General features: G+C 39.6%; 2 protein-coding genes across 2 annotated transcripts in view; one reads left to right on the top strand and one right to left on the bottom strand.

Annotated features, from left to right (window-relative positions):
- The first annotated feature begins 1,973 nt into the window (after positions 1-1,973).
- Positions 1,974-6,417, top strand: Ttc30 (tetratricopeptide repeat domain 30). Its single transcript, XM_017612192.1, has 9 exons — positions 1,974-2,033; positions 2,091-2,269; positions 2,334-2,692; positions 2,833-3,000; positions 3,079-3,350; positions 3,428-3,624; positions 3,688-3,898; positions 3,959-4,340; positions 6,058-6,417. Exons 1-9 carry the CDS (start codon positions 1,974-1,976, stop codon positions 6,186-6,188), a joined length of 1,959 nt encoding a protein of 652 aa, XP_017467681.1. The 3' UTR covers positions 6,189-6,417.
- Positions 6,418-6,537: 120 nt separating this feature from the next.
- CtsF (Cathepsin F) overlaps positions 6,538-13,271 on the bottom strand; it is a 53,548-nt gene continuing 46,814 nt past the window's right edge. Inside the window, exons 4-7 of the mRNA XM_017612194.1 lie at positions 12,323-12,711; positions 11,785-12,133; positions 11,516-11,694; positions 6,538-6,947 (exon numbers count right to left, since the gene is read on the bottom strand). Of these exons, the coding sequence (XP_017467683.1) occupies positions 6,679-6,947; positions 11,516-11,694; positions 11,785-12,133; positions 12,323-12,711 (1,186 nt within the window). The 3' untranslated portion in view covers positions 6,538-6,678. The remainder of the gene's footprint in view (positions 6,948-11,515; positions 11,695-11,784; positions 12,134-12,322; positions 12,712-13,271) is intronic.

Genomic DNA, 13,271 nt, shown 5'->3' on the forward strand with positions numbered 1-13,271 from the left:
TGAAATTGGACCCTTCGAACATTGTGTTATTAATACTATGACAGAGAACACGCAGTATACGTCGCATGAATATGCGGATATTCACCTAATTTACGGTGAAGCTTGCTGTAATGCCAGAGCTGCTCAAAGACTCTATGCAGAGCGATACCCCAATCGTCGACATCCGGGTCGAGAAGTATTCGCCCGGACCCATAGAGAAATATATGAAGGTAAGTGATTTTTACACCTTTCTTGTTTGCTTGCTTGTTAACTATAATTTTTCACTTTTTTAAGGTCGCATACCTGGAAGGCGTGGCGGCGAAACAGGACGTCATTCCCTCTGCAGGCAATGGCAAACCTCCGAGTGTATTTCTGCCATGAAAAACAGCTTCCGTGAAAGGCAATTACATTTTAGCTTTCAAAGCCATTTTGTTTCATATCAAAATATTGCTTCTGTCGTAAGCGCTACGATTAATTGGCATGCATTTTTTTAAAATCGCACTGTGTGCCGTCAAGTTAGCTCGAATATCTTATTTTTCAGTCGAGAAATGTAATTTTGAAATTTTAAAATTACTATGGTGTATTTTTCTCAAAAACATATGACTTGAAACATATGATATATAAAAAAATATAATTCATTTATAAACAATATATGATATAATAAAATAAAATGTCTGTCGTACTTTGGCGTACAAAATTTTGGATTCTTATTTATCTTTCGTGACAACTGGAGAGGCAATTATGGAGGATTTTTTTTTTCATTTTACAAAATTTAATATTAAAGTCGAAATTAAGGCAATAATTTTTTTGTAGTAATTTGTTCAGGCAATTGAACTCTCTTAAAAAACGCTTATTCATTTGGTAGAGACCTTGGCCATTGGTTGACTTGAATTTGTTGTAAAATTTATTTCGGAGGTTCCATTACCACTATGTATTACCATTACCATTATTATTACGTACGATGACAAATACGAAAAGGAATACTAATGGCTAGGCTAGAATAAACATGAAATAATTTTTGATGTTATATTATTTTAATTTAGGCCCTAAAAAGATTAATAAATAGCCAAAATAAAATTTTGTTCCTTGCTTCTAATTGGCATTTAATCGGGGTTTAACATCAAAAGGAGATTAAAATCAGTTGTATTTTACTTTTTCATGGGAGCAAGTTTTTTCAAAAAAAAAAAACAAAAATACGCTGCAAAACGAACGTAAAAATTGTCTTTTGGCGTGTCCCATATAATGAACAATTCCAAAGAAAGGGTTAGGAGTAATACGAAGTTATGCAGTACGAAAGGATCTATAAATGAAACGAAGTAGTGTGGCCCAGGCGAACTCCTTGAACGCAGTTCAAATATTAACTCACGGAAGATACTGGTCATGGCAAATATTTATTAGCTGAAGGTTAGTGTGGGTCTGCTTCTCCACTGCTGCTACTAGTTAATAATATTCTATATTGGTATTGGTTATTAAATTCCTCAAAACGCAATTTTCATGTACAATATGCAATAAAGTTTTATTTTTTGAAGTAAGTACGTTTTTTTACTGGCACAGGGGGACTTCAAATTTAAACTCTCTTCCCTCAGAAACGGCTGGACAAATTTAGATGAAATCCATAGTAGTACTTAAAAGATATAAAGTTTTTTTTCGAAATTAGTAACCGGTTCAAAGAAACGATTTAGTTTTTTAAATAACGGGAATGTAATCCTTTGAGGAGTAAAGATTCAAGTAATTCTGACCACTCCTTCTACTGTGTGACGTAATTAATGCAATCCGCTTATTTTTGTGTTGGTGCTTTTGTTTGGGATATTCACCGCCGCATTTGAGTCAGTTGCTAATGGCAACAAATGTGTAGAAACAATAACACCGGCTGCATTTCGTATTTGTAACCATATGAATTACATAGTTACAGGATTATGCCAGAGAGTGTATTTACTTCCAACCAAGGAACAAATCAGATTTTCGATTAAGCAGACTATTTACAGTTATTCAAAATGTTACATCAAGGAATAATACTACGAGAAGGACATGTTACGCGTACCATTTATAATTTGGTAAGAATTCTTTTCATACAGGTTTCAGTCAGGTTTTGTGATATTTATGTCCTTTAGATAAAGGACAAGCGTTACGATGATGTAATCGAGTGCATGGTGAATTTTGGCGAAGCAGCCAACACCAGAGCTGGTCTTTCCACACTGGGCTACTGCTACTATCACGCGCAGAAATACGAGGAGGCTGCAACTTGCTATGAGCAATTGTGTACGCTGGTGCCGAAGGAAGCGAAATATAAGTAAATTGGGGGGATTAAATTCAGTGCAAAAGAGAAGCGACTTAATGAAAAAACTCCATCTTAGATTTTACTACGCGCAGTCCTTGTACCAGGCAGGTATTTTCAGCGATGCTTTGCGCGCATTAAAACAAATCAGCGACCACGAGGGACTGCGGGAGTCCTGCCTGCAATTGCAAAGTGCCATACTCTACTCAAGTGAGGACTTTGCGGGCGCACAGAGTATATTGAATCAACGTGGGGCTGGCAATGCGGACACACTCAACGATGAGGGTTGCCTACTCTTTCACGCCGACCAATACGAGAATGCTGTGCAACGCTTCTCGAACGCCTTAAAAGTGGGCGGTTTTAATCCGCTAGTGGCTTACAATTTAGCATTGTCGCACTATCACAAAAAAGAGAAGACGCAAGCCATTGAGTACACTTGTAAGTGAAGTAGAGGGAAGTGCGGGAGGGGCGATGACAAGAAGCTAAATTTAAATTGATTGATTTGTTGTGTTATTTCCTTCTCTACCGTTTCTTCTTTATATTTTTTTTTATGTTCTTTATACTGCAAATTCCATTAGCGGAGATTGTGGACCGCGGCATACGCAATCATCCGGAGTTGGGCATTGGCGCACAAATCGATACGGATGGCAGTGCACGCAGTGTGGGAAATCCAATTACCATGGCCATATCCGGCATAACACAAGCGCTGAATTTGAAAGCGGCCATCGAGTATCAGGATGGCAATAGTGGGTAGTTCGTGGAAATGAATCAAGTGGAGATGTTAATTATGTGCTTGTCTTCTACTACACTTTTGCGTATCCCAGCTGATGCCGCACATGATGCGCTTTTAGATTTGCCACCACGTTCTGAGAGTGAGCTAGATCCGGTTACGTTGCATAATATGGCGCTGACTGATCCCAAGGGCGCTGTGGCTGGTTTGCGTAAATTAGCATTCCTACTGCAACTCGGACCGCCCGCCTGTCCGAAGGAGACGTTCGCCAACATTTTATTAATTTGCTGTAAGAACGAGATGTACGAAATGGCGGCGGATATACTAGCGGAGCATACAGATCTAACCTATAAGTATCTGTCGCAGGTAAGGGGGAATAACTGTATTTTATTCTTTTAATTTTCTTTAATTTGCAACGCTCTTTTCTTCTCGCTGAAAACCAGTACCTCTACGAGCTGTTAGATGCCTTGATAACCGCGCAAACTTCCCCAGAATTGGCGGAGAAGAAACTAGGCGTACTAGCGTCTAGCTTGGCTGGTAAGCTACGCAGTCTGGCCGCTAAAGTGCAAGAGATGCGCGGCACTACCGATCAGACGGCACTGCGCAGCGCTTTGCAGGACTACGAGAATGCTTTGGAACTGTAGGCAATTTTATTGATTGATTTTGACGTATCAAGATCTTTTTAAAATGCAACTTTCCCCAGTTATATGCCCGTTGTATTGGCGCGCGCTTGGATTTACTGGCGCGACGATGACTTTGTGGGCGCGGAGCGTGAGTTCCGCGCAAGCGCTGAATTCTGTTCGGAGAACTCTGTATGGCGTCTCAATGCCGGCCATGTGCTCTTCATGCAAGGCGACAAGTACAAGGAGTCGGCTGCCTTCTATGAGCCTATCGTACGCCAGCACAATGATGATGTGAGTAGTTTTCCGTACCAGTTGCAACATTATTTCTTAATAATCTTCAGCTGCTTATAGATAATGTCCGTACCAGCCGCCGTGTTGGCTAATCTGTGCGTCTCCTACATCATGACCTTTCAAAATGAGGAAGCCGAGGAATTGATGCGCAAAGTAGAGAAGGCTGAGGAGTTAAAGGGCAATACGGGCAAGCAGTATCATCATTTGTGCATTGTCAATTTGGTTGTAGGCACCCTTTACTGCGCCAAATCCAATTATGAATTCGGTTTGTCGCGCATCGCACACGCACTCGAGGGTGGTAATGGTGCGCGGCTCTATGCCGACACTTGGCTGCATGTGAAGCGCTGCGTGTTGGGACTGCTGACAGGTATGGCGAAGCAGAATATTATTTTACCATATCCGGCTGTGCAGGAAGTGATGAATTTCTTGAAAACTTGTGAAGGTAAGAAAAATTATTGATAAATTCCAATAAAGAAAAGGCAAGCAAAAAAGGATATTAAGTAAAACAGAAAAAAGGATTTGTTGTAGGTAAATACAAATTGGCAACAACAACAAGTTCTAAGCCATCGCACATTTAGTTGTGGGTACGAGTAAAATTTGCGTTTTTCCCAGCAGAAAATTGGTGGCTGCTTTGTGCAGCCCAGTAGAAAATCTGTAGTTGAAAAGTTTTAAGCGGTTGGATCCGCAACCGACCCAGCTGCTTTAGTTAAATTACGGATGTCAGCTTGGAAACTGCTATAGATTTTTTGACAAATAGTGACAATTATGCCAAAAAGCAGCCAACTAACTTTAGACTCGACTTTTTGACTATAAATATGCCCCAATATTTTGGCGCTTACAATTTGCTAAAGATTTGGCCGAGTCTCTCCTCCAATTTGTGGGGTGGCTCTTGATTTTGTTACACGAACGGTGGGACCTAAAGTTTTACCCCACCTCCGGCCGGCAAATGGATTTTACGAAGGTTTACCATTCTTTCTGAAATATACTAGCCAGAAATGTGATTGCTTTATAAAAAAGAGAACAATNTTGGTGTGTAAGCAGCTTAGTTGTGGGTACGAGTAAAATTTGCGTTTTTCCCAGCAGAAAATTGTTGGCTGCTTTGTGCAGCCCAGTAGAAAATCTGTAGTTGAAAAGTTTTAAGCGGTTGGATCCGCAACCGACCCAGCTGCTTTAGTTAAATTACGGATGTCAGCTTGGAAACTGCTATAGATTTTTTGACAAATAGTGACAATTATGCCAAAAAGCAGCCAACTAACTTTAGACTCGACTTTATTTTGACTATAAATATGCCCCAATATTTTGGCGCTTACAATTTGCTAAGAATTTGGCCGAGTCTCTCCTCCAATTTGTGGGGTGGCTCTTGATTTTGTTACACGAACGGTGGGACCTAAAGTTTTACCCCACCTCCGACCGGCAAATGGATTTTACGAAGGTTTACCATTCTTTCTGAAATATACTAGCCAGAAATGTGATTGCTTTATAAAAAAGAGACCAATTTTGAAATATGAGTGTTTTTACTTTCTAGAAAATAATGTATGCAACCTCACAACGCGGTTTTGCATTATCTTGATACGCGGTTTTGCTTTTTGTTGATACTTTAAACGACGATATGGATGTACGTAATTTACATAAAATGATTGCCTTCTTCCAGTTTACGGCCTCTTCACGCCNTGCTGCTTTAGTTAAATTACGGATGTCAGCTTGGAAACTGCTATAGATTTTTTGACAAATAGTGACAATTATGCCAATAAGCAGCCAACTAACTTTAGACTCGACTTTATTTTGACTATAAATATGCCCCAATATTTTGGCGCTTACAATTTGCTAAGAATTTGGCCGAGTCTCTCCTCCAATTTGTGGGGTGGCTCTTGATTTTGTTACACGAACGGTGGGACCTAAAGTTTTACCCCACCTCCGACCGGCAAATGGATTTTACGAAGGTTTACCATTCTTTCTGAAATATACTAGCCAGAAATGTGATTGCTTTATAAAAAAGAGACCAATTTTGAAATATGAGTGTTTTTACTTTCTAGAAAATAATGTATGCAACCTCACAACGCGGTTTTGCATTATCTTGGTACGCGGTTTTGCTTTTTGTTGATACTTTAAACGACGATATGGATGTACTTAATTTACATAAAATGATTGCCTTCTTCCAGTTTACGGCCTCTTCACGCCCGCAAATATTTACACTGCCGCTGATGAAGTGCCCCCAGATCCATTGACCATCGGCTTGGAGGCCCGAAAGCTGCGGTTATTACTTATCAAACTCAGCGAGTATGAACATTGAATTGTCAATATAATATGGAATTTTTTATGAACTTCTACAAGAACGTTTATTATTTGTATTTATATGTAGTTTCACATAAAATATTAATGTATGTATGTACGAGTATAATTTAACGATTACATTACAAAATATACGTGAAAATTAAAGGATTGATACAAAGTTTTTCGTATGTGAGTGTTAGTAGTGATGAGTTATAAAATATTTTGAGGATCACTTGCAATTAGATGATCATAAATTTTAATTTAGTTCTGTTCAACTTTTTATTTTTGTGAGTTTTTGCGCGTTTAAAAATGAGATAAGATGACTTTTCCAAATTTCCCTTCCTGCGCCTTTTGTCATTTTATTTGAATGCTGTGTTTGGTTAATGTGTGAGTTTATTTGCTAAATACTAATTATTGTATGTTTTGTTTATTCACTTATTCGGCGAATAATGTGGTTATATGAATTGCATGCTTGAAGTTGTAATTTTTTTTTATTAACGCCGATTGATTTAGTCATCAAGCACTGCCGAGGAGGCCATCTCACTGACACCGCATGTATTATCGCCACGGTACACGCGATAGTAGCCTTGTTCGCCCCATTTAGGTCCCCAGGAATTCTTTACAATCCAGTAGGGTAGTGTCTTCTTGAACATTGGATAGTCGGAAACGCCATAACCGACAATAAGAACACCATGGTCGAGATTCTTTTTAGAGCACAATGCTTTCCATGGATGAGAGACGCCACCGCGATAGAATTGCATAGCATTTGCGTTAATACCTGAAATAAAAAAAGAAAACAATATTGGTTTAAAATTTTCGACATACATTTGCTACCGCATTTAAAACAAAATGAGGTAGAATTTGGGAAATTTATAAAAAAAAATATATAATTTTATATACGTAGTAAAAAATATGATTTTATATAGTTTACACTATTGTAAAAACTATATACAATAAATAAAAGTTTTAAACTTTGTACGAAATTTTAAAAATGCATAAAATTTTCAAGCTTTTTAATAAAAATTTTTAAGAAAATTGCGGGTATGCAGTTTAACAGCCCATTTACTACCCTGCCGCCTTTGGTTCACACACTTTGAAATATTTCTGCTTCAAGATTGTATGAAACTTTCATATCGATGGCTGAGTGGAAGATCGACCTATCTCGGCAGCCACTTCAAAAACGCCCTATCTCAAAAAACATTTCAAGAACAATTTAAGGACTAACCGATCTGGGCGGGATTGTTGTAGTCGCTACAACAACGACAGCAGAAATAACAACAACAACACATTTTCAAAAAATCACCGAGAATTTCGGGTCTCTTCCCAATTGCACATTATTATACTAAATATACTACCTTGCTCACCTTTAGTTTATACACTTCATATCGATGGCTGATGGCAGATCAACCTATCTCGGCAGCCAGTTCCAAAACGCCCTATCTCAAAAAATTTTTGAACAACGCTCTATTTCAGAAAACTATTTAAGAACACCCTACTTCAGAGTTTGATTGAAAAACGCCCTATTTCAGAATTTTATTGANTTTTTTGAACAACGCTCTATTTCAGAAAACTATTTAAGAACGCCCTACTTCAGAGTTGATTGAAAAACGCCCTATTTCAGAATTTTATTGAAAAACACCCTATCTCAGAATTTGGTTGAATAACGCCCTATCTCAGAATTCGGTTCAAAAACGCCCTATCGCAAACTAAAATACATTGAAAATAAGCTGAGATAGGGCGATTTTGAATCGGCAGCTGAGATAGGGCGTTCTTCAACTAAATTCCGGGATAGGGCGTTCTTCAATCAAATTCTGAAGTAGGGTGTTCTCAAATAATTTTCTGAAATAGAGCGTTGTTCAAAAATTTTCNTCGTTCTTCAATCAAATTCTGAAGAAGGGTGTTCTCAAATAATTTTCTGAAATAGAGCGTTGTTCAAAAATTTTCTGAGATAGGGCGTTTTCGAACTGGCTGCCGAGATAGGTCGATCTTCCACCAGCCATCGATATGAAGTGCATAAACTAAAGGTGAGCAAGGTAGTATATTTAGTATAATAATGTGGAATTGGGAAGAGACCCAATATTTTCGGTGATTTTTTGAAAATTTGTTGTTGTTATTTCTGCTGTTGTTGTTGTAGCGGCTACAACAATCCCGCCCAGATCGGTTAGTCCTTTAATTGTTGTCGTCTAGCTCTACTAGCGGTAGTCCCAGGGACAGGTTCGTCAGTAGGGTGGGATGGGGTTCAGTGGGCATGCGAAGAGATGATGTGAGTCATGGGGCGTCTCTCCGAATACCGAGCATTCGTTTAGAACATCTTCTTTTATTCTGCTCATATATGAGTTTAACCTGCTGCAGTAACCAGAGCGCAGTTGGACTATTGTGGTCCGAGTCTCCCGAGGCAGGCGAAGTTCTGTCTCGTCCACGTCTGGTGGTTGTGTGCCCAGAATGGCATTCACAGGTCGAGAGTCTACATAACTCGAGACTGCCTTTCTGTGAATGCCGTTCAACGCCTGTTGATAAACTCTCGGGTCCAGAGGTTGTTTGATGAACCTGACGTGCCTGGGCCCTCGCCCTTCTGTAAGCATCTGTCTGTTTGGGTGACCACATCTGTGGCTCCCAACTAGAAACTGCTTGCAGAGCATTGCGTTATGCTCCTTAACGGGGAGCATATGGGCCTCGACGTGCACGTGATGTTGCGGCGACTTCAAAAGGCATCCTGTCGGTGTCCTGGGTGCCGTGTTCGGGCAGGTCTGCAGCTTCATCCACTGCGTCCTACTGGTTCCCGGCGACCACACATGCTCTGTATAGTTCAGAAACGGTCTTTGCCCCAGGCGCTGACGGCTGGCGACTTGAGGACCTTGTTGCGGTTTTGTACTTTGTTGACAATTGCGGTTTTATGCGCCAAGAAGGAGAGCAGACTGTCAAAAGTTACTCCGACGATCTTCGGGTTGTTCGCCGTCGGAAATGGTTCGTCATCGACGTAAATTACCAGTTGTAGTCTGACCTCCTTCGTCCAGGTGGTAAACAGTGTGGCTGAGGATATTGTAGGGGAGAGGGTTAAGTAGGGCTGCCAACCGTACTATAATATATAGTATTGTACTATTTCCCCGGTCGGCGTACATACTGTTGGAAAAAAATATAGTACGCGAAAATACTATATTTCTTCAATTATAAATATAAGTATATTCCAGTAATTTACACGAAAAAATGTGTATTAAAATGGATGAACTTTATACTGACATAACAATATTAAACGAAATATTTTTTAAAGTAAAATGTAATTTTGAGTTTATAATCAAAAAAGGTAACATAACTGAAAAAGAATTAACAAATTTACCATGATTCAATAATACAAGGTTATGTAATTTGTGACAGCTAAAATCTGACACTCCTTTATCTAGATTTGTATTTTGGAAGTTGGAGAAAGGGGAAGAATGTGATCGCCTTTTGCGAAAACGGTACGCAAAGTATACAATTAGAAGTAAAAAGTGTATTATTTATTCTATGCAAATTTGCAATATATTTGGTATTTTAATGGAAATACTAAACAATACATAAAAATATGCATTTTTGATTTCAGATACTCGTCATTTCCTGGAAGAAATCTAGAATACCGACCGTTCAGCTATGCAAAAACGAAAAATGCAGATCAATAGAACTTTTTATGCTCATNAAAAAACCGAGCTCTTCAGATATGCTTTGTGCGACAAATCCATCCTTCAATAGCTATCGCAAGGCTCAACTAATGACAGGTCCAGGGAAAAGCGGGTTTTGAACCAATAGGAAAGTGGTGTTAGATGAGTGAGTTTAAGGCGACAGCGGAAAGGAAGGTTGGTATGCGGCTTTCCTTCAAAAGCGGACATATATATGTATTAGACGTGTTCAAAATAAACCGAGGTTGGTAAACATACCAATAGCAGCAGCTTTGTTAAAACAAACTCCATTTTATCTATTAGAAATCGCCTCTTTTGGAATGTCTCCTGCTACGCAAAGAGTTGTCCTTCCATGACCAAATGCATTTTAGGCAGGCACCCAAGCAGACACGTGCTTGCAGCAGAGCCATCGCCTAGGCACGTCGTTAGGCAACTATACGAACTGACGGACGAAGATCAGAGGTTCATAAAACCACCTATGGGCACGACATTCACAGGAAGTCCGCCTCGACTTTCACCGACTCTCGGCCTGTGAATGCCGCGGCAGAGCTTTGGCTGCCTCGGAAGACTCGTCCCCATTTGGCACTCACGGGAACGTACTCAATTCTGAAAAAAATTTGTGTAATAAATAGATTGCGCAGAATTCATGGTTGTGGTAACTCTCTGAGTGAACATCGGTAAAAAATAAATAAATGAATAATATAGACCGCATAACCTATCGCCCCGACAGATCAAAAGGAAAGGCAGAGTGACTGTGACAAAATAGTGTAATCCCTTTTTTTCCTAAAAACGAGTTTGAAACCTCAGCAATTGTCTACTGTTAACCACTTCTTGTCCTTTCACATAGGCGTAAGTGCTTTCGCCAGAATTGGAGACTTATCATTTATAATCCATCCTTCTATTTGAAGGGCAAGCATAGGATAACATTACATATACCTCTTATACGGTTCCGGAAGTACACAAAATTGTATCAAAGTTTTTTTTTTACTAAACTATCCAAATCTTGTTCTGTGTCGCATTCATATTCCCACGAGCAGCACTATGTTGGGTTTGGAGATCCTAGGAAAATCCGTTGCCATATTGTGCACTTGCTTAGATTATTCAACCTGTTGTTCATCTTTTGTCATAGCTGTTTTACCCGCCACTAGTATGCTTCCTTATTTCCAGGAACACCATCGTGCCCCGAGACCTATTTAGTATACCTATGCAGATTGACGACGAGTAGCCGTTTTCCTCATGCGTGTGCATGTTTTGCAGTCTTTTTTATTGCTTCGAGCTCAGTCTGAAAAGTATTTCGATATTTTTGAAGGGTGTATGATTGGGGTTGGTGTGGTCTCTACATGCTGGACATGGACATATCGGGATAGAATATACATAGATAGGTAGCTGTTTAGGCGGCTACAATATCTGGACTGTAGTTGTTGTTGCGAGAGCGACAAAATCTCTATCAATGCCGTTGATCACTCGTCGATACGTCGTCGATGTCGTCGTTGTTGGTCGATGTATGTCTGGACCGCGTCCATATACTCCGTCTAGCCATTGTTAAGTGATGCTCCACCAACGAACACCATTTAATTTTTTTTATATATACATAGATAACTGATTATTATAACAAGTACCCTCATTATCCGCTTCTATTTATAATCTTCTTTCCTATTCAATTTCAAATAAAAATAACATTAGCAACAATACCTACCAATCGACACAGGTCCATTGGTAATCAGCCACTGTGCTATGGCCGACTCATTCTTGGGCAAATCAATGCCACCCTTCACTTTGACATGCGCCATTGACTTGTTGAATTGGCACTGGTCCTTGTGTCCTTCATACGGATATTCGGATTCCAACTCCAAACCGCCAATATGCTGTATCGCTCTAAAGTTTGAAACAAAAAATATTTAATTGACATTCGAAAGCAGCCACATAGCTAGATATCTAATTACTCGTCACAAGACACACACTTACTCATAAGCATTATCCATTAGACCACCATTGCATGCCGAATCGGTGGTGTCGCAATCAAGCAACTCCTGCTCCGAGTATTCTTCCAATTTGCCCGTCTTCACTGCATGTAAGCCCTCCACATTGCCCGTTACACTGAATGCCCAACACGAACCGCACATTCCTTGATTCTTCACATTCGAAATAACACCCTTCTCTCGCCAATCGAACTCCTTTGGCAACTCCACATTGGGAATCATAGCAAGTGCATTCTTGCTTGGCTTATCCACTGAACGTTGCCACAGACCGGTGCGTTGTTTGTATTCGGTGCTAGTCAAGTCAGCAAATTCTGTTATGCCATACTTGGCGCTACCTGGTAAAACAGAAGAGTACAGAGAATAGGAAAATAAAAAATCGTGAAAAGAGTGAATGCGAGGAAATGAAATTTAATGATAGCGCACGTTTGTACCAGAGGAAGTAAAACTTTTGCTTCCCGCTCATATACACAACCGCGCACAAACCAACGTACACAAAAAATACCATAAACCATATGTACACTTACCCATCTCATTACGATTCAATTCTTGGATAGTTTGCAAATTTTGTTTGAAAATTCTCAAGCGCATTTGATGCTCCATTGCAGTGTGATAGCGACGATTGTACTTAATTTGGAATTTGCTGAACAAATGTTCGGTTTTGTCCAAGCTGTGATGATTGCGTTTCTTGTGTGTCTTCTTTTCCAGATGCTCAACAGAGCGGCTGTGACGACGTTTCACCAAATCTTTATTGGGACACTTAAAGGTCACTTCAATGCCATTGGGCAGCCATGGCTGTGACCATATTTTGACATTGCAACGTATTTTCTCACCGTTCTCCTCAATGAGCTCAGCATCTATTTTGGTTAAAGTGCCCGAAACGACCTGGGTGGTGGCGGAAAATATTTGCGAAATTCTGTAATTGGAAAGCAAATGGGCGGGTGGGGTTAAGTTTGAGCTTATGTTTATGTATGTGGTTGTATCTGCAAACTTTTGGCCAACAATTTTGGATTTTGTACTATTATCTCGGCCTACAAAATAAATTCGATTAAGGAAAATTGATTCATAGATTTTGAGTCGAAATTTAAAATTTCTCTCTAAGCTTACAAAACCAACCACAAATGTATGTACACTAGGGTGATCCTTAAAAAAATAAAATTAACGATTTTTTTCAGTCTTACCCCCTCAATCGGTAATACCACGGCCCCAGATATCACATATAAATTTTGGTCCCGATTGGAGACGGTTAAGGCGTATCGCAGAGGGGGGAGGGGGGCGAGTCCCCTATAGAGACCCAAAAAATTAAAACTAATTTAAGGCGTGGGTATTAAATTAAAAATATTTTTTCTCATTTAATTCCCAAAATCGGTTCTACTAAAGTCGCGGGTATCACTTATAAATTTTGGTCCTGATTGGAGTCGGTTAAGACGGGACCAAAATTAATTATGTGATATCTTCGACTATAGCACCATCGAC

The sequence above is a fragment of the Rhagoletis zephyria genome, unplaced genomic scaffold, assembly GCF_001687245.7.
Source record: "Rhagoletis zephyria isolate East Lansing unplaced genomic scaffold, Rhagoletis_zephyria_1.1 Rzeph_scaffold_00511, whole genome shotgun sequence".
In the NCBI taxonomy this organism is placed as follows: domain Eukaryota; kingdom Metazoa; phylum Arthropoda; class Insecta; order Diptera; family Tephritidae; genus Rhagoletis; species Rhagoletis zephyria.

What these genes read in the sequence shown, in the direction of transcription:
- Ttc30 (XM_017612192.1), top strand. Translation starts at nt 1,974, where the DNA reads ATGTTACATCAAGGAATAATACTACGAGAAGGACATGTTACGCGTACC. An exon ending in CGAGTATCAGGATGGCAATA is followed by an intron (nt 3,001 to 3,078) that starts GTGGGTAGTTCG and finishes TGCGTATCCCAG; the next exon opens with CTGATGCCGCACATGATGCG. An exon ending in TACGAGAATGCTTTGGAACT is followed by an intron (nt 3,625 to 3,687) that starts GTAGGCAATTTT and finishes AACTTTCCCCAG; the next exon opens with TTATATGCCCGTTGTATTGG.